The sequence below is a fragment of the Nicotiana tomentosiformis genome, chromosome 12 (assembly GCF_000390325.3).
Source record: "Nicotiana tomentosiformis chromosome 12, ASM39032v3, whole genome shotgun sequence".
Taxonomy (NCBI): Eukaryota; Viridiplantae; Streptophyta; class Magnoliopsida; order Solanales; family Solanaceae; genus Nicotiana; species Nicotiana tomentosiformis.
In genome coordinates, this window is record NC_090823.1 from 82050364 (window position 1) to 82075911 (window position 25548).

Below are 25548 nucleotides of genomic sequence, written 5' to 3' on the forward strand. Positions count from 1 at the left end.
ATCCGAAGCCCCATTATACTTCGGTATATCTGGCATTTTGAACTTTTTTGGGATCAACTCTGGTGCTGCACTTGGTTTAAATAGCAACTACATGTACCTTTTTGAATCCGGACCCTTTACCGGCAGCGCGCCTGGAATCTGATCCATCCGAGCATGAAACTCCTTCGCATTCTGATCCATTCGTTCATTCATCTCTCTCATGAAACTCATGAGCTCGGTTTTGAAAGGATCGCTCAAGTTGTTATTCCTAGACCCGCTACCAGTACCTCCGGCTCCATCGAAATCGACCTCATCCCTTGGAGTGTTGTTATTGGTCCTTTGTGCCGTCTGATTTGCGGCAGCGTTGGGATGAACCGGGGCCCTTCCACTAGCATTGTTAGAAGCACCCGATAATGCCTGCTTCAATTCCGTCATCACACGATCTTGCCTCGAGAGGTGGTCCATGATTGCTCTTTGCTTCCTCTCAGGAGTTAAACCATTTCAGCAATGCGTTCATCTCCCGCATTATCAGGAGTTGGGTCTCGCATATGCCGAGGATATTGTCCTTTGCGAACTGGGGTTGTTTTACCCCCTTCGTTACGGGTTTCGCTGATGGAACCATCACACTGTGATAATTCTTCATGTTCATCGTGTGCTCCATTGTTGTAAGTGTTGTTGACATCATTAGCTGTCATACCTATTTTTTACTGAGGAAAGAGTCAAAACTTTGTTAGTTTCAGACGAATGGATCAAAGTAATTATGCAGCTGTCTATGCCCCATGGTGAACGCCAAACTGTTTACCCGTAAAATGGTACAATTGAATTTATAACATGGTTTATAGACAATCGAATCGAATCGATCTAAAAATAATAAAGAAATAAGAACAAAAATAAGATTAACGACAGAAATTAAAGGAAATAGCAAGCCTGATTCTTAGCACGGTCTTTCCGTGAGCAAAAGTAAAAGCAGTGATAAAGTTGTTTAAATTGAGCATAAAATAGCAGACTAAAGCTTTTCTGTGTAGAATATTTTCATGTCCTACAGTAATTTCTAATCCTACTATTTATAGCTTTTACCTAGGGGAACAAGATCCTAAAATCAAGCTACTTTTGAATGAGAATAAAAATTTCATTGATGGGTACATAACGGTTGGCTTTGAATGCAGATTCTCTGTAATGTCTGCTCATTAAATGCTATCTGATGTCAAATCTTTGAGTCTCTATTACCGGCTACGATTCCTTCAGGATTCATCCGATACCGGCTACACGTTTCGTACCCGGTGCCAGTTATCTGTTGATTCACCTTTTGCATGTCTTCAGTTCCACGATCAATTGTCATCAGCCAATTTTCCTCATACACCCTCCCTGCTTCCCCCTCCCTCCTCATTTTTTCATTACATTATTCAGTTATTGATGGTGATTTTTCTTTTACTTTCAAGTGCTCGACAAATTTTAAGTGCAGTATCAACTACCAGCCCCCAACAGTGGTTCCTGGCTGCCATCTTGCTCGGGTGCAACGTGCAGTATGCATGATTAGCAACAAATACTATGTACGCGAAATGGGCATTAATCCACTTGTATGTTGGTGAAGGTATGGAGGAAGGTGAGTTCTCAGATAGACTATGAGGAAGTTGGAGCAGAAGGCACGAATGTAAAAGATGAAGAGGAAGAATACTAAAAGTAGTGTCTTGTGAAATGGCAATGATGGTTGTCTATCTCGGCAAATACTCTTGATGTGTATCTTGTACTGCTAAAATGGTCTCCTTTTTTGAAGTCATGATAAATCGATAATCTTCTGTATGCTACATCGATCTGTTTGATTTGTATGCACATTGTTGTTTTAGAAGCTAGACCATTTCTTTGATTAGCCTTGTGATTTATATCTTTCTTCTTCATTATGTCCTCTTTAACCATTTGATAGAATGATATGTTGTAAAACGTGAAAATAACAAGACTAAGAGCCTGTTTGGACGGGATTAAATTAGTTTTTAAGCAATTTTTAACTTGTGAAAGTGTTTGACAACCAAAAAAAACTTAAAAAAAGTTAAAATCTACTTTAAAAAAGCTAAAACCAATAAGTTGAAAAACCTATTTTTTTCTAAATTGGCTTAAAAGCCATATTGCTTTGACCAAAGATATTATATTCTTATCCCTTATAATTTTTCTTAATCCCGAAATTATCCCTCATTAGAAATATTGTTCTTTTAGCTTTCTTTTTTTCATTCCATAACATTTAATTTTTTTTATCGTTGAATCCTTCCTTTTTTTTAATTGGTGTAACTATATTCTAAAATCAAATTATTCATCATCTTCTTTATAATGTTAACAACTTTAAGGATATGTCAGTCATTTTAACAAGAAAAAATATTTACCAACACTTATTTACCGAACACTTAATTAGTTTGTTTTCAATTTCAGCATTTTTATCCAAACACATAACTGTTTATTTATAAAATAAGTTTCAATACTTATAAAGTGTTTTTAAACACTTAACTTAAAAGCTTTTTAAGTCGATCCAAACGGATGATGGCAAAACTAAGTAATTTGAAATGATACAAATGCCAGTAAGACGGTGTGAATAACGACAGATCCATATAACAAGACTAATCTACTTGAAAAAGAGAGAAATTGAATGATGGCAAAATTAAGTAAAATATAATCTTGAAATGATACAAATGCCAGCACGAAGGTGTGGATAACGATAGATTTATATAACAAAACTATTCTACTCGCAAAAGAGAGAAATCGAATGATGGAAAAACTAAGTAAAATATATAAGCTTTAAAAGATACAAATGCCAGCACGACGGTGTGGATAACGACAGATCCATATAACAAGACTAATCTATTCAAAAAAGAGAGAAATCGAATGATGGCAAAACTAATTACGGAACATGTTGATTGGACACGAAATTAAAAAAAATAAAAAATTTTAAAATTTGTGATCCTAAACAAATCAAAAAGTGATCCAGAATATTTGTGTATAAAAATTTCTCATTAAAGATAAAATTATAAATTTAATTAAAATTATTTTTAAATTTAAAAAATAATCATTTTTTTTAAAAAAAAATAAATAAATTCATCGAAAATAATTGAGTAAAATATAATCTTGAAATGATACAAATGTCAGCACGATGGTGCGGATAACGATAGATACATATAACAAGAAGCTTGAAATGAATAAATGCCATCACAACGGTGGATAACGACAGATCCATACTCGTAACCAGGGTGTACATCGCCGGGTTGGTTCGAATTTTTTAATTATCAAACTAAATTAATTGTATTGAATAATTAAATTTAAATATCAAATTAAACCAATAAAAATCGGATTTTTAATCTCAATTTTTTTCGGGTTTTTTAAATTTTTTCAGGCTTTTTTCATAAAGTCTTCATAACACAAAACGTAAAATTTATACTCCAAATATTTCTTTAATACTAGTAAGACAAAATTATATAAGGTGTTTTCAATAAATAACATAAATATGAGATGAATAATGATATTGTACTAAAATATTCAACAATAAAAATAATAAAATTATATAAAATAAATATTATTAATAAGCCATAATGAAAACAAACATAATTTAAAATTACGACTAATAAATACTATTATTTATATGACTAACCATTAAAAGAAAAATAAGTTATACATTTTATCTAAACCATAAAAATACTAAAAAAAATAGATATCCAACACTATTTTCATTCATAGTACAATTGAATTGAATGTTTTATTAGCATTAGTATTGATTTGATTTTGGTTTAGGATTTATTTGAGTTACTAACATTTATGAACTATAAAACTTATTGGAGCATCCAAAAATTATAAGCTCAAACTTGAAATAATACGGTAAAAGATAAAATTTTGAAAGAAGCTTTAAGAAATATTTATAAACTACACTACAATAAATATTTTTATGTATTAAATATATTTAAAACTTCTATACATATAATGTCGGGTTGGTTTGGATTCGGTTTGACTTTTTTTAGTTAAAACCAAACCAAACCAAATATGGTCGGTTTTTTCCAATACCAAACCATAGTCGGGCTTTTTCTTTCGGTTTGACTTGGATTATCGGATTGGTGCGGTTTGTCGGTTTCATTTGTACACACATACTCGTAACTTTAGAAAGAGTTACTCAGAGTTAGTGATGGTATATGTGGGGATTTCATGCTTCTTATTTTTTTATTTAAATGGAGGCTCGTTTCTTATGTTCTATGTGATAAGAACGTGCTAGCTAGACTTAAAGGTAAGTCCTACAGATAGTTGTTATGCCGACTATGATGTATGAAGCAAAGTATTGACCAGTCAAGATCTCTCATGTCCAGAAGTTGCAAGTAGCGGAGATGAGGATGTTGAGATAGATGTTTGGGCATACTAAGAGAGATAAGATTAAGAATGAAGATATTCGAGACAAGATGGCTGTGGCCCCCTGGTAGACAAGTTGCGGGAAGCGAGGCTTAGATGATTCAGGTATGTAAAATCGAGATGCCCATATGCCCCAGTGAGAAGGTATGAGAGGTTGGCCATAGTGGGTCTGAAGAAGGGTAGAGGTAGGCCTAAGATGTATTGGGGAGAGGTGTCAAGGCAAGATATGACACATCTTGAGGTTACCGAAGACATAACCCTTGATAGGAAGGTATATAGATCGAGAATTAGGGTAGAAAGCTAGTAGGTAGTCGCGAGCGTATCCTTCTCTTACATGTAGGATTAATACTATTCTCACATTTTCATATGCTTAGACCTGTATTATTTACCAGTTATTTCTTTTGCTTCAGTTTTCTTGTTATCCTGATATTGTTGGTAGTATGTCGTGTTACTGTATCCTTTCCATGATTTGTACACTATTATTTTCTTTTCAACAAGTGATGTGACTATACTTCTCCTGAGTCGAGGGTCTATCAAAAATATTTTCCCTACCTTTTTTAAGATAGGTGTAATATTACGTACATACTACCCTCTCCAAATCCCACTTGTGGAATTACATTTAAAAAAAATTGTTGTTGTTATTGTTGTTTTATTATTTGAGGCATGTGTAGATTCTTTTTGTGCAAATAATCAAACAATTATTCTTTGCTTGTTTTGAGAATAAAAAGAATCGTTTCATTTTCTGAGATATAAACGATTTTATTAAAACAAATAAGAAAAGAAGTAATTCGAAATTATACCTAAGCACTTAGTGAAGAACAAAACTGAAGGCATTTGTTAACCATCTGATGTGTCTTCGTAGTCATTTGATATTTGAGACGCCACCACAGATGTTGCTTGAGTTCACCATCGGTGGGCAGGTTCCTATTGAGCAACTGATAAGTAGGTGAAGTGGGGCAGTTTCTGGTTGTGACGGATGATAACAACCTTGGTCGTAGAGTAAGTTAAGTTTGGGCATGGAACTAGGAGGGTATTTAGATAGACTTAAACGATAGACACGTAGATAGAACCAGATGCCTTTTGATATCTTGTGAAGCAGCAATTTGATATCTTCTTATTGTTTGTCTTATTATTATGATGCCTATGATATACATTCTTGGGACAGAAAGATAACAATTTATATTTTAAGTACTTGTTGAAAAAAGAATTGTGAAGTTAAAAACAACTTTCCTGTCGAAGGCACTGTTTTATATATATATATATATATATAAAAAAAAGAATTGTGAAGTTAAAAACAACTTTCCTGTCGAAGGCACTGTTTTATATATATATATATATATATAAAAAAAAGAATTGTGAAGTTAAAAACAACTTTCCTGTCGAAGGCACTGTTTTATATATATATATATATATATAAAAAAAAGAATTGTATATGGGATTTTAGCATATTAGTTGCTCTCTTTTACTTGTGTTTTGACCCAAAAAAGCGTGAAAGTATTCCCGAAAACTAATTTAAAATGCTTGTTTGCAGGATTGTTCAAAATAAGCCACACGAGCCATAATCAACTCATAAAGGAGTCAAAATTTGAACAAAAATCAAGACTGGGCCAAGAGGTATAGAACGCGGACCGCGACAAAAAAGTGCGGCCGCGAAAGTATCAACGCGGACGCGGCCATTATTTCGAGGTCCGCGATATGAAGAATCAGAGAGATGGTTTTTTGGGCACAAACATGAACACGCACCGCGACAAGAAGATGCGGCCACGAAAGTACCAGCACGACCGCGATGCGAATTTCGCGGACCGCGGTTGCTAAGGTTCATAGAGTGCATAATTCAAGCAAAAATGAGAAGGACAGCCCGCGTCAAAGTTACGCGGCCGCGGAAGTCTCTCACGCGGACGCGGTGAAAATTACGCGGTCCGCAAAACAAGGTTCAACCCAAGTCCAGATGTGAAGAAACGCGGACCGCAATCAGAATTACGCAGTCGCGAAAGCAAGTGTGCGGCCGCGGTCAGAATTACGCGGCCGCGAAACTTCCGCAGGGGTATTTTTGTTCGGAAATTTCAGCTTAGTATAAATAGATCTTTTTGTCAATTTTAGGTCATGTTATATTTTTGCTGAGTACGTGAGACGGTTAGGTTTTTCCTTTTGGGCAATTTTGTACAAGATTTACCTTATAACATTAGATTTTCATCTTTTAATTTAGTATTATGGACTATATCTTCTCTTTATCTTTGATTTTTGCTATTATTATGAGTAGCTAGACCCATAGCTAGGGTTGTGACCCAACCCTAGTGTGGGTATTTAATTGGTCTTGAATTTTAGGGCTTGATTGTTTATGGGTTAGTGATATTTAGCCTAGTTCATGCTAGAATTGTAGAATTAGTGGTTGCAAACACTGATTCATGCCTTTGTGACTTAGGCTCTTCTTGAGAAAGAGGGATTAAGTCTAGGAAAACTAGGCTAACAAGGAATTGGGGTGAACTCAAGAAATTGATAGCCCCAATAAAATGGTTAAACCTAGAGATAGTAATACCTGACTTGAGCTAATATCACATGTATTGCACGAATACCCATTTGGACTTGAGAAAGCCAAATTGGGCAAAATTACTCAAACTACCGAGAGGTATAGAGTGAGTACTTGGGTGTGATAGCTATATTACGACCCCAATCAAATCAAACTCGCCCTAGATTCTTGATACCCGTTAGATATCCACCTAGACGGAAGTCACTACCCTAGTCCTTTTAAACACTTGAAAGCTATCATAAAAAATAGTGTACTTAGCTTTAATCTTAGCATACAATAGAAATAGAAATAGAAATAGAAGCAACAACATCATGTTTGGAAGTGCAATTAGGAACAACACACACATCTAGATTTAGATAAATACCTAACTCCAAATCAATTAACTCCCTGTGGAGATCGATCCCGACCTTGTTGGGTAAAATCGCATCGACCATCCTCGCTACTTAATAGGGGTGTAGGTTTGGCACCGATCAACAACCTCTGATCAGATGATAAGTTATATACCGAGCCTACTGTGGACGAGCGCCTATGAGAGAGTCTAGAATGGCCTAAATATCGAGCCTAGTATAGTCGAGCTCCTATGAGCAAGCCTATTACGGCCAAGCAGTTACACGTTCCGAGCCTTATAGGGTTGGACAACTATTTTACTTATTATATTGAGAGAGTTGAGTCAATATCAGAGGTAAGTATATCTCCAGATCATCTTTGACTCCTAGTTACTTTCAATTATTATATTATCAGTTTAGTTTCAGCTTCCAGTTATTCTATTGCCTTACATACTCGGTACATTAAATCGTACTGACATCCATTTCATGCATTTCATGCATGCAGGTTCGGATAGACAGACTAGTATACCTCCTCCGTAGGTGATGTCCGTGTTCAGCTTGATCGGTAAGCTCCACGTCCTTCGGAGTTGTCGGGTCTATGGTTTTGAGTACATATTATGTATATATGTATATATATTATAGGTAGGTCGGGGCCCTAGTCCGACCATAGTACATCCATCAGTAGAAGCTTGTAGACATATTGTTTCATTCAGTGCAGTGTGTTGGGCTTGTACGCCTTGTATGTATATTGTTTTGGTTTGTCAGCTGTAGTAATTATGACGGTTTTGTCGGCCCAACTTTATATTGATGTTCAGTCAGATCAAGTTTCCGTTAAGTTTTATATATTGTTTCACAAATTATCTTGTAGTGTGGCCCTATGGTCAAAGTATGACATTATATGTTCAAAGTCCCTCAATCTCAAGTTGGTACGCTCGGATAAGTGAGGCACCGGGTATCGGTCTCGCCTCCCCAGGTTTAGGGTGTGACAAACTTAGTATCAGGGCAGTTATATCCTAGAGAGTCTACAAGTCGTGTCTAGTAGGGTCTTGTTTATAGATGAGAGGCAATATGAGCGTTCGAGAGTATAGTCTTTGTTTTTGACTCATTGGCCAGATATGCTCCATCCATAGTTGCCACTATGCAGGACAGGATCCACAGGTTTATAACAGGGTTAGCCCTAAAGTTGACTGAGGCCTGTGCCACCGTTGCATTGCAGGATAGTATGGATATCTCCCAAATTTAGGCGTTCGCCCAGAATATAAAAAGGGGCAGGCGTCGGCAACAGGGTACAGAGAGGAGTGAGCAAGGGCAGTGTAAGAGGATGATATTTGCCAAGTCTCAAGAGCAGTCTCAGGGTAGTTATAGGCCCCAGTATTTCGGACGGCCACCTAGGCCTCCACTGCCTCAGTTACAGGGTTACAGGTATGACCGTTATACTCAGTCAGGAACAGGTGAGAGCTCACGGGTGTTGGGTTTGCAGTGACAACGAGGTTTAGGGAAGACATGGTCATTTCTTCTGCGGCGTGACATTTGTGGTAGAGGACACTTGGGCCATTGCCGAGAAGGTTCTGACTCTTGTTATACATGTTGGCGTCCGGGGCATATGATGCGAGATTTCCCAAATAGAGATTCTGGGGGTATGGCACAACCAACGAGTTTAGCAACAGGATCATCTATGTTCGTGCATCCTTCAGGGCGCGAGTCTCAGTCGTCGGCTGGTAGAGGACGAGGCAGAGGTAGAGGTTCCAGTTCAGGTGGTAATCAAAATGGTATCTATGATTTAGCGGGTCGACAGGAGCAGGAGTCTTCACCAGATGTTGTGACAAGTATATTGACCATTTACTCTCATGATGCTTATGCCTTGATAGATTCAGGATCTACTTTATCGTATATTACCCCATTTGTTGCGGGGAAGTTTGGTATAGTGTCTGAAATACTATGTGATCCTTTTGCAGTATCTACACCGGTCGGAGAACCAATTATTGCTACACGAGTTTACCAAGGCTGTATGGTGACAGTTTGTAGTCCTCAGACCTCAGCCGACCTAGTTGAGCTAGAGATGATGGATTTTGATGCTATCATGGGCATGGACTGGTTGGCAGCTTGCTATGCCATAGTTGATTGTCGAGCAAAGGCAGCCATATTTCATTTTCCGGGTGAGCCAGTCCTTGAATGGGTAGGTAATACAGCGACACCCAGAGGTAGGTTTATTTCTTATCTGAAGGCGAGGAAAATGATCGCAAAAGGGTGCTTTTATCATATTGTGCGAGTTAGAGATGCATATGTTGAGATACCTACACTCCGGTCTATTCCAGTAGTCAGAAAGTACGCAGATGTGTTTCCAGATGAGCTTCCAGGTAGTCCTCCAGAGCGAGAGATTGATTTTAGCATCGATTTGCTTCGTGGAACTCAACTATTATCCATCCATCCGTATAGAATGACACATGTCGAATTGAAAGAGTTGAAGGAGCAGTTAAAAGATTTGCTCGAGAAAGGTTTCATCCCATTTTTAGATCTGTTCATGGTAGTATTTATTGATGATATTCTGGTTTATTCATGTTCAGAGGAGGAGCATGTGGACCACCTGTGAGCAGTACCCCAAACCCTTTGTGATCGTAAGTTGTATGTTATGTTTTCTAAATGTGAATTCTGGTTGAAGCTTGTAGTATTCTTGGGGCATATTGTATCCGATGAAGATATAAAGGTAGACACTCAGAAGATAGAGGCCGTGAAATCATGGCCTAGATCTACCACTCCGACAGAGGTTCGTAGCTTTTTAGGCTTAGCAGGCTACTACCAGAGGTTCGTAGAGGGGTTTTCTTCCCTTTTGGAACCATTGACAAAGCTGACTCAGAAAGCAACTAAGTTTCAGTGGACAAAGGCTTGCGAGTGGAGTTTCCAAGAGCTTAAGAATAGGTTGACCTCAGCGCCAATTCTAACACTTCCAGAGGGTCTAGAGGTTTATGTCGTGTATTGTGATACCTCAGGTGTTGGGTTAGGATGTGTCTTGATGCAACATGGAAAGGTAATTGTGTACGCTTAAAGGCAATTAAGAAAGCACGAGAGGAATTATCCAACCCACGACCTCGAGTTAGCTGCGATTTTCCATACACTTAAGATATGGCGGCACTATTTATATGGTGTTCATGTGGATGTATTTACAGATCATAAAAGCTTGCAATATATATTCAAGCAAAAAGAGTTGAATTTGCGACAAAGGCGATGGCTAGAGTTATTGAAAGATTATGACGTTAACATTCTCTACCATCCAGGGAAAGCTAATGTTGTGCATATGCCTTAAGTCGTCGAACTATGGGTAGCTTAGCACATGTAGAGGCTGAGAAAAGATAACTAGCTAGAGAGCTCCATCAATTGGATTGTTTGGGGGTTTGGTTATTAGATTCTGACGATGGTGGATTTGTACTCCAAAACACTACAAAATCATCTCTCATAGCTGAAGCAAAAGAAAGGCAGTACGAGGATCCAGAGTTGGTCGAGTTGAGTGAGCGAGTTACGCAGTAGAAGAAGCCGTTTTTAGAGCTCAAGAAAGATGGGGTTCTCATATATAGGGGTCGTCAGTGCATCCAGATGTAGCAGGTCTACGAGACAGGATTATGTCAAAGGCATATTGTTCGTGGTACTATATTCATCCTGGGTCGACGAAGATGTATCATGACATTAAGGATGTGTACTGGTGGAACGATATGAAGAAGAACATTGTTGAGTTTGTCGCCCAGTGTCCTAGTTGCCAGCAGGTGAAGATAGCGCACCAGAAGCCCGGAGGGCTAATGCGGACTATAGAGATCCCGACGTGGATATAGGAGGTGATAAACATGGACTTTGTCACAGGTTTGCCTCGTTCTCATCGTAAGTTCGATTCTATATGGGTGATAGTCGATAGGCTCATGAAATCAGCCCATTTCCTACCGGTCAGATCTACATATACGACCGAAGATTATGCAAAGTTATATATATTAAGGAGATAGTGCGACTACACGGATACCGATATCTATTATATCTGACTGTGGGTCCCAGTTTATAGCTCATTTCTGGAGGTCATTTCAGAGAGGTCTAGGGACTCAGGTGAATCTCAGCATATCTTTTCATCCACAGACTGATGGACAAGCCTAGCGCACAATTCAGACGCTCGAGGATATGTTACGAGCATGTGTGTTGGATTTTAAAAGAAGTTGGGATGAACATCTACCTCTTATCGAATTTTCATAAAATAACAGCTACCACTACAGTATCCAGATGGATCCGTATGAGGCTTTGTATGGGCGTAAGTGCAGATCTCATATAGGGTGGTTTGGTGTTGGAGAATCTGGGTTACAAGTGCCAGAGTTGGTTCAGCAGGCCGTAGAGAAAGTAAAGCTTATCCAGGAGCGATTGTTGACAGCTTAGAGTCATTAGAAGTCATATTCTGACATGCGGCGACGAGACTTAGAGTTCGAGGTTGATGATTGGGTATTCTTAAAGGTGTCACCTATGAAGGTCGTGATGAGGTTTGGCAAGAAAGTCAAGCTTAGCCCACGATATATTGGGCCTTATAGGATTATTTTAAGAGTGGGCAGAGTAGCTTATGAGTTAGATTTTCCCTCGGAATTGGAGTCTGTCCATCCGGTTTTTCACGTATCTATGCTACGGGAGTGCATTGGGGATCCTACCCGAGTGGTGCCCACTGATGATGTGCATATCACGGAGGACTTATGTACGAGGAAGTTCCAGTTTTCATCCTAGACCGACAAATCCGCAAGCTACGAAATAAGGAGGTAGCCTCTGTGGAAGTTTTATGGAGAAGCAAGAACGTGGAAGAGATGGCGTGGGAAGCGGAGGAAGAAATGAAGTCTAAATACCCCCACCTATTTCAAACAGAAGACATGGCTCGAGATGGGATACTTCAGCACAACTCTATTTGGGCCAGTAGGTCATCATGTAAGCTCTTATTTTTTACTTTCAGTATTTATGATTGACGGTCGTGTGAGCCAAGTGTTGTTATTTATAGACATTGGCTATGTGTGGCATGTATAGTATATTTTCTAGATGCGTGCAGGTTGATTTTAGTCTAGTGTACGGAGGAGACTCTGGCAAAGTTTTCCCAAGTCTCTAAGAGTAAACATTCGAGGAGGAATATTCCTAAGGGGGGAATGATGTTGCACCCCAAATTTTCGTACGTAAAAGTGCATCGTAAGCACACTAATGCAGGACCAAAAATGAGATCATCTTTGAAAGTATATAAAGTAAGTTAATCATATTACCTCGGAGTTTACAAATATTGAAGATCATGGATAAGAAGTACAAAGAGGGTTGGAAAGTTCAGAAGCTAAAGGAATTGAAGAAAATAATGTTTTGTTGAAAGTCGACAAGTTGGGAATATTATAACATGTACTTTTGGGATGAGACTAGGGTGCTTAACATGATAAAGAGGTTATTTTATGAGTTATGTTAGTCGTATGATATTCGTATGTTGTGTTTTGAAGTCAAGCGAGTTGTGGAACAAAAGGCGATGAAAGTCATCACAAGTTATGTTCATAAGTTTTATTGAATTTTGGGTCAAATGTCACTGTAGTTTTCTCCCAGTATACTTAGAGTTACGGGGTGATACACCCATCAAATTGAAGATCTATAAGTCTATTTTCAAAATCATTTAACCGTTTGTCAATATGATATCGTAATAGAGATAGATATGCATTTTGCGAGACTATGCAGTCTGCTAGGTGACAAGTAGGTGTGTCACCTTCTTGCTTAAATTAGAGGATTAAATATTTCCAATAAAGGGCTATTTCGGGTCGGCCAAAGAGACCTTTTAAGGGATTATATCCTGCAAATATTACACTCATTATATAGCAAAATAACCAGAGATAAGCTCTTGCAAAAATCCTCCCAAAAATTGAACACAAACCCTAATTGATTTTCTCTTCTTTTCAAGTTCTAGTTGGAGGAAAACCTAGGGTTTGAAGAATTCAAGATAGGATTTGAGATATTCAACAAATAAGATAAGTTTACTGCTCTCTTTCATCCATTTTTTCTGTTGGAAATGTATGAAAAGTCGTTCTATAATTGTAAGAAATCACTGGACGGTGATCCGAAGCCGTGAGTTCGAGTTATTCAACCTTTAGTGGACTATTTTGTGGGTTGTTTCGTGTTGCTATTGAATTGCATGTTTTTCTACTGTTTTAGGTAGTTTTGGATGGGAAAGTGTGTGGAGAAACACCACAAAAATGCAGGGTGGTGGGCTGGTCGTTCGTCGTAATATTTTCTGGCCGTTTGACACTACTACGATGGTTGTTTTGTGTATAAAGAGATTATGGTGTATTGGGCTATTTTGTAGCATTTTGTGGTGTATATAAGGTTGGAAAATAATATATATATGTTGTTATTGTTGTATTCTTGTGTTGTTGGTGTTATCTCGAGTTGGGAGGAAGTAAACATTATAGGGGAGATGTTGCCCATTTTAATATAAAATAAGCTTGTCGTTCGTTGTGCGATAGTTGTACCTTTCGCAACTTAATGATAGTATTATTGTTGTTGTTATAGATTAAGGTGCGAAGTGATGAGTTCAACGTGGTTATTGAAAATATTGTGATAAGTTATATTAAGGCTAAACTTTTCCTTCATTTTGACATGATCTCGTAACTACATGTGTTTGATAACGAGACATTAAGAGAAGTCCGTACTCCTGAATTTATATACATTATCCTAGTCACATAAGTTATAGTATTATCCCTTATCGAGACTTTATATCCACTTAAGTATTGTCTTCTTTCAGTCAAGAGAGTAGAGAGTTTATTTACATGCAGTATTACAGTATTTTCACCACCATCGAGCTATAATCGGTAGGCAGGACCCTATTGGGCAACCTCTGATCAGATGGTAAGTTATATACTGAGCCTACTATGGTAGAGAGCCTATGAGCAAACCTAGAATGGCCGAGATACCGAGAGTCCGAGCCTAGTATGGTCGAGTGCCTATGAGCTAGCCTACTACGGTCGAGTAGTTACATGTTTCGAGCCTTATAGGGTCGGGCAACTATTTTACTTACTATATTGAGAGAATTGAGTCAATATCATCAAGTAAGTATATCTCCAGATCATCTTTGACTCCCAGTTACTTTCAGTTATTATATTATCAGTTTAGTTTCAGCTTTCAGTTAATCTATTACCTTATAAACTCGGTACATTAAATCGTACTGACGTCCATTTTGTGCATGCAGGTTCGGTTAGACAGACTAGTATACCACCTCCGTAGGTGATGTGCGTGTTCAGCTTGATCGGTAAGCTCCACGTCCTTCGGAATTGTCGGGTCTAGGGTTTTGAATACATATTGTGTATATATGTATATATGGGTAGGTTGGGGCCCTGTTTCGACCACAGTGCATCCATCAGTAGAGGCTTGTAAACATATCATGTCATTCAGTGCAGTATGTTGGGCTTGTACGTCTTGTATGTATATTGTTTTGGTTTGTCAATTGTAGTAATTATGACGGCCTTGTCGGCCCAGCTTTATATTGATGTTCAGTCAGATCTAGTTTTCGTTCAGTTTTATATACTGTTTGAAAAATTGTCTTGCAATGTGGCCCTATGGCCAAAGTATGACATTGTATGTTTAGAGTCCCTCAGTCTCAAGTTGGTACGCTCGAATAAGTGAGGCACCGGGTGCCGGTCTCGCTTCTCCAGGTTTGGGGCGTGACAGACATAGAATCCAGATTTGGATTTATTTACTAATTGTCCTGAGATCTTCTAATAAGTTTCCATCTTGTCCATCATCATCTTCAAGGAATCAGGTTCAGCTAAGGAAAACAAAATTGTAGCATCAGCATAGCATGGATGAGATATTATAGGACTACAATTATTTATCGAGAAGGGGATAAAATCATGATTGTTTAAAGATTCCATTAATTTTGAGAGATGTTCAGCCCCAATAAGAAAAAGAGAGGGAGATAAAGGATCCACTTGTCTTAAACCTCTAGTAGAATTAAAAAACCCATGTCTTCTCCCATTGATATTTAGAGAATACCAAACATTAGACATAAGTATCCAGATAATATCAATCCAAGTTTCATTGAAACCAAAATGCCTCATAATACTGCATAGATATTCCCATGAGACGCTGTCATATACTTTAGCCATGTCCATTTTTAAAACTACATTCCTATGGGTGGAAGGCTTTGTAATATTATGGACCATGTCCTGAGTTATCTTGATATTTTTAGTGATGGATCTCCCCTTGATAAAACCAGCTTGATAAGGAGAGATCGGCTTGTTCATGAGGGGGCTTAGTCTTTGGTTCACTAGACTGGAGATGATTTTGCAGGAGAAGTTGCTCTGAATAATTTGCCTTAATTCATTGAAGCTTGAGGATTATCCACTTTAGGAATGAGGATCAAGCAGGTATGGGTAATGGCCTTTGGAATTTGGTTACCTGCAAAGAAATCAGTAATCATTAGAAATAGATCATCCTTAATAATATCCCAACAAGAATGATAAAATTTCCCAGAAAGAGCATTTGGTTCGGGGACACTTGATAGACTCAAGGAGAATACAACATCTTTCAATTCCTCCATAGAAGGATTAGCTGTAAGATTTTCATTGTCCATGTCAATGATTACTTTAGGAATACAATTAAGGATAGAAAAATTGGAATCAGTATATTCTTTATTAAATTGGTTCTAAAAAAAAAGGATATAGCTTCATTGGCAATATCTTCATCTCCTACAATCCAATTGTCATTATTTAATTTGATTTTCTTGATAGATAACCTCTTCCCCTTACCCTTGACAATGGAGTAGAAGAATTTAGAGTTAACTTCCCCTTCCACAAACCATTTGATCCTAGATTTTTGCTTTCATATAGACTCCTCAGTTTTATAGGCCTTGACAAAGAGAGCATTTATACGTTTAAGCTCAGCTCTATTGGAATCAATATTGTTTGTAATGATCTTGTGTTCCAGATCATCCACCTTCTTCTCCAGGTCCCTGACATTATCAAAAATATTACCAATAGAGGTCTTGGACCATTGGGATAAGCACCTGCAAGTATTTTTTTAGTTTCAGATGAAATTTCCACATATGGGAGCCATGAACCTCTATATCCCATGCTTGCTTTACCACCTCTTTAAAACCATCTTCATTAGTCTAGAAGTCTAAGAATCTAAAATATTTGGTAGTAGTCTGGGAAGTGTTCTTAGCAATGGTGAGGAGGGGAGAGTGGTCGGATCCTATTCTGATTAAGTAATTGACACTAGTAGAATCATAGTTGTTCATCCAGTCTTGGTTAACCAGCACTCTATCAAGCCTTTTTCAGACTCTCTTATTAGGAGCCCACCCATTGCACCAGGTAAATTGTGAACCTGAGAAGCTTGGGACAACAAGATCGTAATCTATGATAAAATGTAGCATATACATGCTTTTAGACATTCTGTGTAGGTAACCACCATGTTTTTCACTTGGTCAATAATACAATTAAAGTCACTAGCAATATACCAAGGCAGCTTATAAATCTGAGAGATATCCATTAGGTTACCCCATAGTTGTTCTCTCAAACCAGCATCACACTTTGCATAAACTGAAATAACAAGGATGTTTGTTCCCATTCAGTCAATGATACAAGTAACCTATTGATAAGATTACTCCACCACCCTACAGTTCAAATCATTATTCCAGAAAATTCAAATTTGACTATTGATATTGGCATAAGCATTACCATAGCCCTGAGCTTATCGAGTTGGTCCGCTTTGTGAAAAGGTTCACTAATAGCAATAAAAAGAATATTTTGAAGTTGGATAATTTGCTTGAGTCTATCAAAAGCACCACTAGAGTTGTTGTTTCTAATATTCCAATATAAAGACTTAAATATCATAAATCACTTGGAGAGATTTTGTTCATGTGGTATAACCACAGCTTGTTGATAGGTGAGTCTTCCACCTCTTTCTCTTGGGTTGTGTTTGCCCTTTCTTACAGTATTCCTACCTTTTCCTCTACCTCTAGGAGACAAGTGAGTCCTTTCAATAATTTTATCTATCTCAGAACTTACATTTACCTCCACTAGAGAATTGGAGTTGAAGGTTTCAATTAGTTGGGCAGCATGATCATCAATAGTGTGGTTTATAGGTTGGACATCATTCTGAAAGCTTTCACTATCAACATTTTTGAACTCATCAGATTCTTCAGTGCTCATTTCATCCTCATAGTCACCATCTTCCGCGCTATCCTCTTCCCCATCATCCTCAAAAGATGATTCTGCCATGTGAATATTGTTGGAAATGTACATGTCTTCACTATCTTTATCCTCTTCTAAGCCGGTACCACTGATAAGTTTAAGATAAGTGTTATGAGCATCTCCTAGATCAATTAGGTAATTATTCTTGTTGTTGTTAGATTCGATGTCATTTATGTTGTTGGCTTCATCTTCAGTGTGTTTGTTGGTGTCGTTATCATTGGTAGTATTCCGTTAGAAAGAATGTCTACTATTTTGATCATTGTAGAGGAGTGGAATGTCGTCTTCCTTGTTGCTAGCCTTCTGTTCTGAGGGTTTGTGGATTGTATCTGCTCTTTTGCTTCTTGATTGACCTTTTTCCAGGATTGTGTTTTGGAGTTGGACTTCATTGCTATTCATGTCTTGTTTCTTTTTTTTAAAACTTTGAACCTCTTCTTCTTGTTGATGTTTTGTCCAATCTTCTGGTTGTTGTTGTGAGTGGTTTCTTCATCTAATTTGTTTTTACCTTTGCCTGGAACTTCTTCCATCATGGGAGTCTTCTGCACCTCGACTGGTTCATTGATAACAATGTCAGTCCTTATCTTAACTCTCTGATCTTGATTTGCTGCTTGATGGTTCTGGGATTGAATTTCAGTCAAGCGCTGCTCATCATGGTTGTACCCATTGGGCTTGTTGAACATTTTCTTTTAGGTGTTGTTATGAAATCTCACTTTGGCAGCCTTCTTCTTAGAAACCATTTGAAATTCATCATCCTTTGGCTTATCTCTTTTTTGGTCCTTCTCCTTATTGAGTTGAGCTTCCTTCTGTGCTTTAATCCTTTCATCTCTGATATTTTTTCTACATTGGCTGTCATAGTGACCTTGCATTTTACAATACACACAGCAGCTTGGAACCTTTTCATATTCAATGTCAAGCCACTTTCCATCATCAGATACATCTAGTCTTTTATAACCTAACCATATTTGATCAAGTCTACGCTTTAGGAGGTCAATTTCAACTTTAATGCAACATACCTCTAGACTTAGAGTAGGTTGCTAGCCACACCTACTTTCCTAACGAGTCTAAATACAATTTTCCATTTAAACAGGTGCTAGGGAAGTTGGTGAATTAGGATCCAAACAGGGACAATGGATGTTTTCTCCTCAGATTTGAAATCCGGAGTCCACTTGAGAATTTTCATAGGGGCATCACCAATGTCAATATATTCCTTAGCAAAGACGTGATTTTAATCAACTTCATTAGCGAAGTCAAGGTAAACATGCTTAGGGTCGAAGTATGCTATCTTAACAGTAACAGAGAGTTGGAATTGCCTAATAAAAGTCTTCCTAATTTCCTCCATAGATGGTTTACCTCTATAGAACTTACCAATGATAGTGAATCTACACACTTTTGCTAGGTTAACGAAATAATCCTCCGCCTTGAAGAAAATCGTCGGTTTGCCAAGGTGCATGCCATGTTGAATCTCAACCATGGCGTCACTGTTAAGAGATTGGAGCTTGGCTTGGACAGTGGCGGCAAAGGTTGGTTTAGACACCAAATACTTGTCGTTGATGTACTTACTCCCTTGACCAAACTCATTTTGTTGTTTAGGGAGGTTAGGGTCAGGTAGTTATTTGCTATTTTGTGGTTGAATGTACTGTTGGTCACTTTAATTTAGGTCGTTTGTGTGTAGGGTTTTGGGTTGGGGTTGATCGAAATTAGTCGAGATTTTTGGGTAAGAAGTACGATTAAGAAGCTGGGTGTGTTTTTGGGTGTTGTTATCAGATGATTTACGTTGGTTGTTTTCGTTTGGTGGTGGGTCTATAGTTGTAGTTCCGGCGATGACATTAACGGTGGTGGGCTAGCCGTTACCTGATCGTTAGTAGCTTTGTGGGGGGGGGGGGAGGGGGGGAGCTGAGTTGTCGATATCTCCTTTGTTTGGTCAGGTGGGTCTGGTGGTCGAGTGGGGTCTGCAGAATTGTTTGACATCTAGAGAGAAGGGAGAGAGATTTTTAGAGAGAGAAATTTTATAGTTAGTGTACTGTAAAAAAAATGCCTTTCATCTCTTTCTCCTAATTCTCACGTAAAGAAGACAAAGGAAATATACAACTTAACTGACAGAAAACAAGAAGTTATGTTAACATAATATGTTTGTAAATTTTAGCATAACAAAGAACATAAAGGGGAAAGATCCCAAAGAGATTCAGCAGGATCATATACAGTCTCCGTGTATTCTTGAACACCATTCACAACATAAAGTGATGCTGATATCTGCCTTTCTACTTTCATTCTCTCAAATTCTGTGAATCCCTCTGCGCTACTCTCACCCAAAACCAAGTTCTTGGGAAAATCTAATAATTCTTCAGCAAACCCAAAGCCTTGATCAAAGCCCCATGACATTTCATGTTGTGAAGAACACGAATTCATATCGAATTGATCTGAGCAACTTATCAAATCAGGCTTATATAAATTGTTTTCAGTCTGATATGAACTTAAATGAAAAAATAAGGTCCGTGAGGATTCATATAGCCGACCCCAATTTGTTTGAAACTACGACATAGTTGTTGTTCTAGGCTTATATAAGTTGTCAAATAGTTGATTTTCTTGTATGATTTCCTCATCACAAGAATTTAGTACTGTTTCATAACCCCTGAAATCAGCTCCTAAAATATCTTCAAGAAGATAACGTTCTTGCATTTTCTCACTAGAAACTGAATCATCAATACTAATTTGACTTGGATTATTGCTGGTGATGTTACAAGTCACACCACTAGTACTAGTACTTTGGTTGCTCTTACTACATGTTAAAGCTACAATAGAATTCCCCTGTTTGTTCTGTTCTGCAGAGAAGATTTCTGATTCTAAAAGCAAGCGGTGAATCAGCAGAAACACGAGTAACAAAATTCGTTCAAGTATTTGATCCACGAAGAAGATTAGCATCTTGATCCTAAGCACGAGTAGCATCCTTTCAAAAGTTCCAAGCCACATTCTTATCTTCTGTGTTGTGTCTTTAATCTTTAGCTGTCCATTTCCCTGAAGACTTTACACCAACAAACTCTATTGTTGCTTCTTTTTCTCCCCTTGAATTTGGTTATTTTCTTCACTGCGGTTGCTTCTTTCTGCTGCTGTGAATGGAAGTTGATTAACATTGAAATGAAGTTTATGTAAACAACAATGTAAAAAGAGGCAAGTAGGAGTTTATTGAGGTTGTTTACTTGGTCTTAATGGCATGTAAAAAGTCGTTTACATGTCTTCGTTTTTATTGTTAATGTGGGATTCTTTCTATCTCATTTTTGCTATTTCTTTCTTGTGTTTGTTTGTGTTAGGTAACAATTACTCCTTTTATTTTCTTTGCTTACAAATAAATTACTACTTATAATTAATCTTGATAGATGACCCATTCCTCTACAATTTATGCACTATTTTCTTTTCTAAAACATTGGTAAATCCAATAACAGATTTTCTCCAAGATTTTTGCTTTCAGTACCAACATTCCTTTTACATATCCAATATCTTCTTTCGACCAAACATTTCTACTTTTTAAAATAGTCCTTTACAAAAGATAGATCCATATCCAATAACAGAATTTGAAATGATTAGACAACAAATTTGGTTAGTGTCATTAATCGTGAATACGGTTTACTTGCCTTTTGGCGGAATCAAAATCCTTATTTGCATATAGCAAGGATCAAAACTTAACTGTTATGGCATTTACAAGCATACATTCTACATAGATACCTGCATATCAAATGGATGTCGTAAAACACCTAGTTTTAGAACACCTCAATTCACCTCAATAAACATACCAAGTACCAGAATGAGATGACAACTGGAGTAACACGAACACAGCACAGGAGTAACATGAACATAAGTTTCGAAGCAAGAAGTGACCAATTGATTAACTAATAAAATGTCTGTATAAGCGAGCTTCATTCAGCTCAATGATTTTGAAATTCCCAAGGAATTATCTTGACATCATGTTAAATATCTGAAAGCATCGACCACATTCAGGAACCACAAGCACTCAGTCGCACAAAAAAATACCAAAGGAACGTCATGTTTTAACATCTATAGCAATTCCAAGCACATAAAAAAAATTTAAAAAAAGAACCCAAGAAAAGGAACTTCAAATTTTAACACCTATACCAATTCCAAGCTTATCAAGTTTAAACACGTAAAATAATCCAAGAAATTAACTCAACAAGGAATAGCAGATGCTGATAATTGGATCCTTTCATTTCCATGACAGGCTAAAATACTACATGACAAAAGAAATGAGAAAACAACATAACCCAAAACTGTCTTGTAAATAGTTCTCCAATATCGACCTCTTCAACGGTTGGCCTTGGCAACCCTCTCAATCTCATCTTTCTTTTTAATGGCATAGCTGCAGAAACAAACACACCATCCACAGTAGTATAAGTTGGAAAACAACCAAAGAAAGTGATTTGAAAAAAAAAGGTGCACCAATCAAGTATACTATTTTATAACGAAACAATAAGTCTGAAATATATCTATAACTTTCTAAGATCAGTGGACATTCAAAATCTCAAACCTTTTACCTGTTTGAAGAACCCTTGGCAGCATTTATGAGTTCATCTGCAAGGCACTCAGCTATGGTCTTGATGTTCCTGAAAGCACTCTCGCGTGCACCAGTTGTCAGCAAATAAATCGCCTGGTTAACACGGCGAAGTGGAGAAATATCAACAGCCTGACGCCTCACAACACCAGCTGAACCAATACGAGTTGCATCTTCCCTTGGCCCACTAATATGATCAAATGGAGAAGACAAAGCCATCAGTGAGACAGATATAATAGTAGGGTATTTGAACAATATTTAGTTGAAGTTGAAAAAAAAGGATCTGAAGTTGAAGTTGGAAAAGAGTATTTGAAAGCTGAAGTTGTGTTTAGACATGAACTACACCTGGAAAAGATGTTTAAGAAAGTTGAAGATTTGTGAGTAAAATCATTATTTTATTTGAGATACTCCTCAAACTAGTATTTCAAATGATCCACCAGCACTTTGGATACTCCAAGTTCAGTATTTGCAAATACTGAAGCATTTGATGCAAAAATGGGCCCATTGTTACCCCCATTTAAAATAAATAAAATAAAAGATTGAAGAATATATGAATGAATTGAAAGCCGATCATCTGCATGGGTGCACCTGTTAATGACGGCATCAACAATGACTTGAATTGGGTTCTGGTCAGTCAACAAATGAATGATCTCCATTGCATGCTTGATGATACGGACAGCCATTAGCTTCTTTCCGTTGTTCCGTCCATGCATCATCAGAGAGTTGGTGAGCCTCTCAACAATTGGGCACTGGGCCTTCCTGAAACGCTTAGCCTGGTATCTGCCAGCTGTGTGCGGCATGTAAACTGGATGCTTGGAAGCAGTTGCTGTGATGTAATCCTCAACAGAGATGTCATTGATCTTCACCAAAAAGTGAGATCTTGGTTAAGGAGAAAGCTTTCAAATTGTATTCAAGAAAAGTTTCAGCCTTGCTAATAGAAAAATTAAAAATAGTACCCTTGAGTAAAAAAGGCAGAAACAGAAGTAACTATTAGTTAGTCAACTTAACTCTCTCTCTCCAGTGTCTGCATTATTTTTTTCATTTACAATTCTAACACAACGTTCTCCACTTCCGGGATGTTATTGAGTAAGAATTACACTTTTACTGAGTAGCAACACCTACTTCTCCTTCTATTTCAGGGAATAACCAACTAAAAATAAAGCCAATAATATTTGCTCTCCTAATCCCACTCCCCACCGAATTAGCTTATTTGGCTATCTGGCACCAGCCTATGGGAGTCAAATATTCTAAACGGGGGACATGCAAACCTAAATTCACATAGAAGTAAGTAGTCTCAAAAGTCTTACAATCTCCTGGATTCAATGCAAACTAGTGAAAAATATGGCAGCGGAAGAAAAAGAGAGATGATACCAATTTGCTAAAGTAAAGTTTTAGTCAAGTTAGTAAGTTCACTATAAGTCCAATAATCCTTAGAAGTCTCTTGGTCCTGTTAGAGATTTATATACTTGGTATAAAATGTGGAAAACTTTAAGTGCTTAATGGAGGAATGTAGATAGTGAGGATTCATATTGCCAGCCCGACTTGCTTGGGATTCAACTTGCTGCATTTGCATCTGGCAAATTACTACCTTACTGCTGATTTTCTCATCCTGGCCCTATCAAGCTACATCAACCAGATTAGTTTTTTTTTCAAATATCAAAATTTAGATACTCAAGCTCTATAAGCAGGCAATTTTCCACATATAATAATAACACGAAACGAAGTATATTCCAGCTTGAACCTATGTTAGTTTTCCAATTTCAAAATTAAAATATACAGGCGCAATAAGCTGTAATTTTCCCTGTGCAAATAAAATAAAAAAAGTACAAAGGAAAGAGTTATTAGCAGCTATAGACATGTGACTGTGAAGAAAATGAGCATTTTTAAGGTACCTGGACATCGTCGTAGGTCCAGCGATTGAAAAGCATAACATCACTGTGAACCTTATTCTCTGCGCTTGCATCTACTGGGGCAGCCACTACACCTGCGTCCATTTTTTCTTCTCTGCTCCGATTCTTCACCTGCGGCACTAAATCTAATAGTTAAAATAACGCACATTTCGCATGATTTTTGTGTTTGTATATAAAGAGAGAGAATAAGGAGAGAGTTGTTCACCTTCGGCGGAGAAAGAGTCTTTGCTGCTGTCTGCTGCTGATGTATCAGAAAAGGGAGTGTTTTAGAGCCCTAGAAATTTTATAGTAGGGTTTCGAGGAAGGGGGCAAAAGCTATAATGCGATAGCTCGGCCCAGTAAATATTGGGCATTCTGCTCCTATGTCCTGGATCCGACTTTGTCGTCGGGCCCAAATCCAATTACTGCAAGTCAATTACCTTTTGCTTTTATTTTCACTATCGTCTTTAGGAGACTATCATGTTCGGAGTTAAATCATTCGGAATCGGAGAATTTGCAGTCGTACCCTATATTTGTGTTATATTTTAATTTGTACCATATTTTTAAAAATTATTGATTTGGTAGTCAGCTGACAAAAAATCCGTAATAATATGACAAGTACACCCCTAACAAAAGATATAAAACCTGCATCACATATTAATCGCGTAATCTGCAACCTCATTCGTGAAAAAGTATCTCCTCCTCTCCTCTCAGCAGCTTTATCAGAAAAATCAGAAACTTGTCCAGATTCATCTTCAGAATCACACTTATATGAAGTTGTTTCACCTTGAAGCTAAAACTTCATGCTAATGCATGCTGAAGTTATTTATCCTGCAGTCTACAGCTTTGTCATGAGTTTTATCCAAAACTTTAGTCTAAACATGCTGAAGTTATTTAGTTCATTTGCTAAAATTTCAGACTAAACATGCTTAAGTTTTTTAGTTTATTTGCTAAAACTTCATACTAAACATGCTTAAGTTATTTAGTTCATTTGCTAAAACTTCAGACTAAACATGCTTAAGTTTTTTAGTTCACTTGCTAAAACTTCAGACTAAACATGCGTAAAGTCTTGCAGTATGTAATTTTCTAATGAGTTTTTGCTAACGCATGTTGAAGTTATTTAGTTCATTTGCTAAAATTTCAGACTAAACATGCTTAAGTTTTTTAATTCATTTGCTTAAACTTCAGACTAAACATGCTTAAGTTTTTTAGTTCATTTGCTAAAATTTCAGACTAAACATGCTTAAGTTTTTGTCTTGCAGTATGTAATTTTCTAATGAGTTTTTTCTAATGCATGCTGAAGTTATTTAGTTCATTTGCTAAAATTTTGTACCAAAATATGCTGAAATTTTGTCATGCAGTCTACAGTTTTGTCATGAGTTTTATCCGAAACTTCAGTCTAAACAAGCTGAATATTTTTAGTTTATTTGCTAAAAGTTCAAACTAAACATGCTTAAATTTTTGTCTTGCAGTATGTAATTTTCTAATTAGTTTTTCTAATGCATGCAGAAGTTATTTAGTTCATTTGCTAAAATTTCATACCAAAACATGCTGAAATTTTGCCCTGCAGTATACAGTTTTGTCAATAGTCTTTTATTAAAGAATGGAAAAATCGCATTTTAAAAATGCTTTTAACAAAAAAAAAAAATGGGCACGGATGCAAACGAAAAAACAAAACGGGTAT

The 25548-nt window shown here is 37.3% G+C and overlaps 2 protein-coding genes across 4 annotated transcripts; one reads left to right on the forward strand and one right to left on the reverse strand.

The window, feature by feature from the left end:
- The first annotated feature begins 8524 nt into the window (after nt 1-8524).
- On the forward strand, nt 8525-11607 carry LOC138902945 (uncharacterized). The gene is made up of 7 exons (XM_070190848.1): nt 8525-8654; nt 8898-9029; nt 9072-9209; nt 9519-9751; nt 9863-10228; nt 10949-11052; nt 11439-11607. The coding sequence occupies exons 1-7, from the start codon at nt 8525-8527 to the stop codon at nt 11605-11607; spliced, it is 1272 nt and encodes a 423-aa protein (XP_070046949.1).
- An 8408-nt stretch (nt 11608-20015) lies between these two features.
- Nucleotides 20016-24243, reverse strand: LOC104103131 (small ribosomal subunit protein uS7-like). 3 transcript variants are annotated; one of them, XM_018773138.3, is made up of 6 exons: nt 24091-24243; nt 23868-23996; nt 22564-22835; nt 21959-22162; nt 20449-20521; nt 20016-20390 (listed from the first exon to the last, which is right to left on the reverse strand). In XM_018773138.3, the coding sequence occupies exons 2-5, from the start codon at nt 23967-23969 to the stop codon at nt 20497-20499; spliced, it is 603 nt and encodes a 200-aa protein (XP_018628654.1). In that variant the 5' UTR covers nt 23970-23996; nt 24091-24243; the 3' UTR covers nt 20016-20390; nt 20449-20496. The 3 variants fall into 3 exon arrangements, with proteins under 3 accessions (XP_018628654.1, XP_009609309.1, XP_070048308.1); XM_009611014.4 differs by lacking the exons at nt 20016-20390; nt 20449-20521 and adding an exon at nt 21517-21783; XM_070192207.1 differs by lacking the exons at nt 20016-20390; nt 20449-20521 and adding an exon at nt 21517-21783 and having other exon boundaries at nt 23868-24004; nt 24091-24131.
- Nucleotides 24244-25548: the final 1305 nt, after the last annotated feature.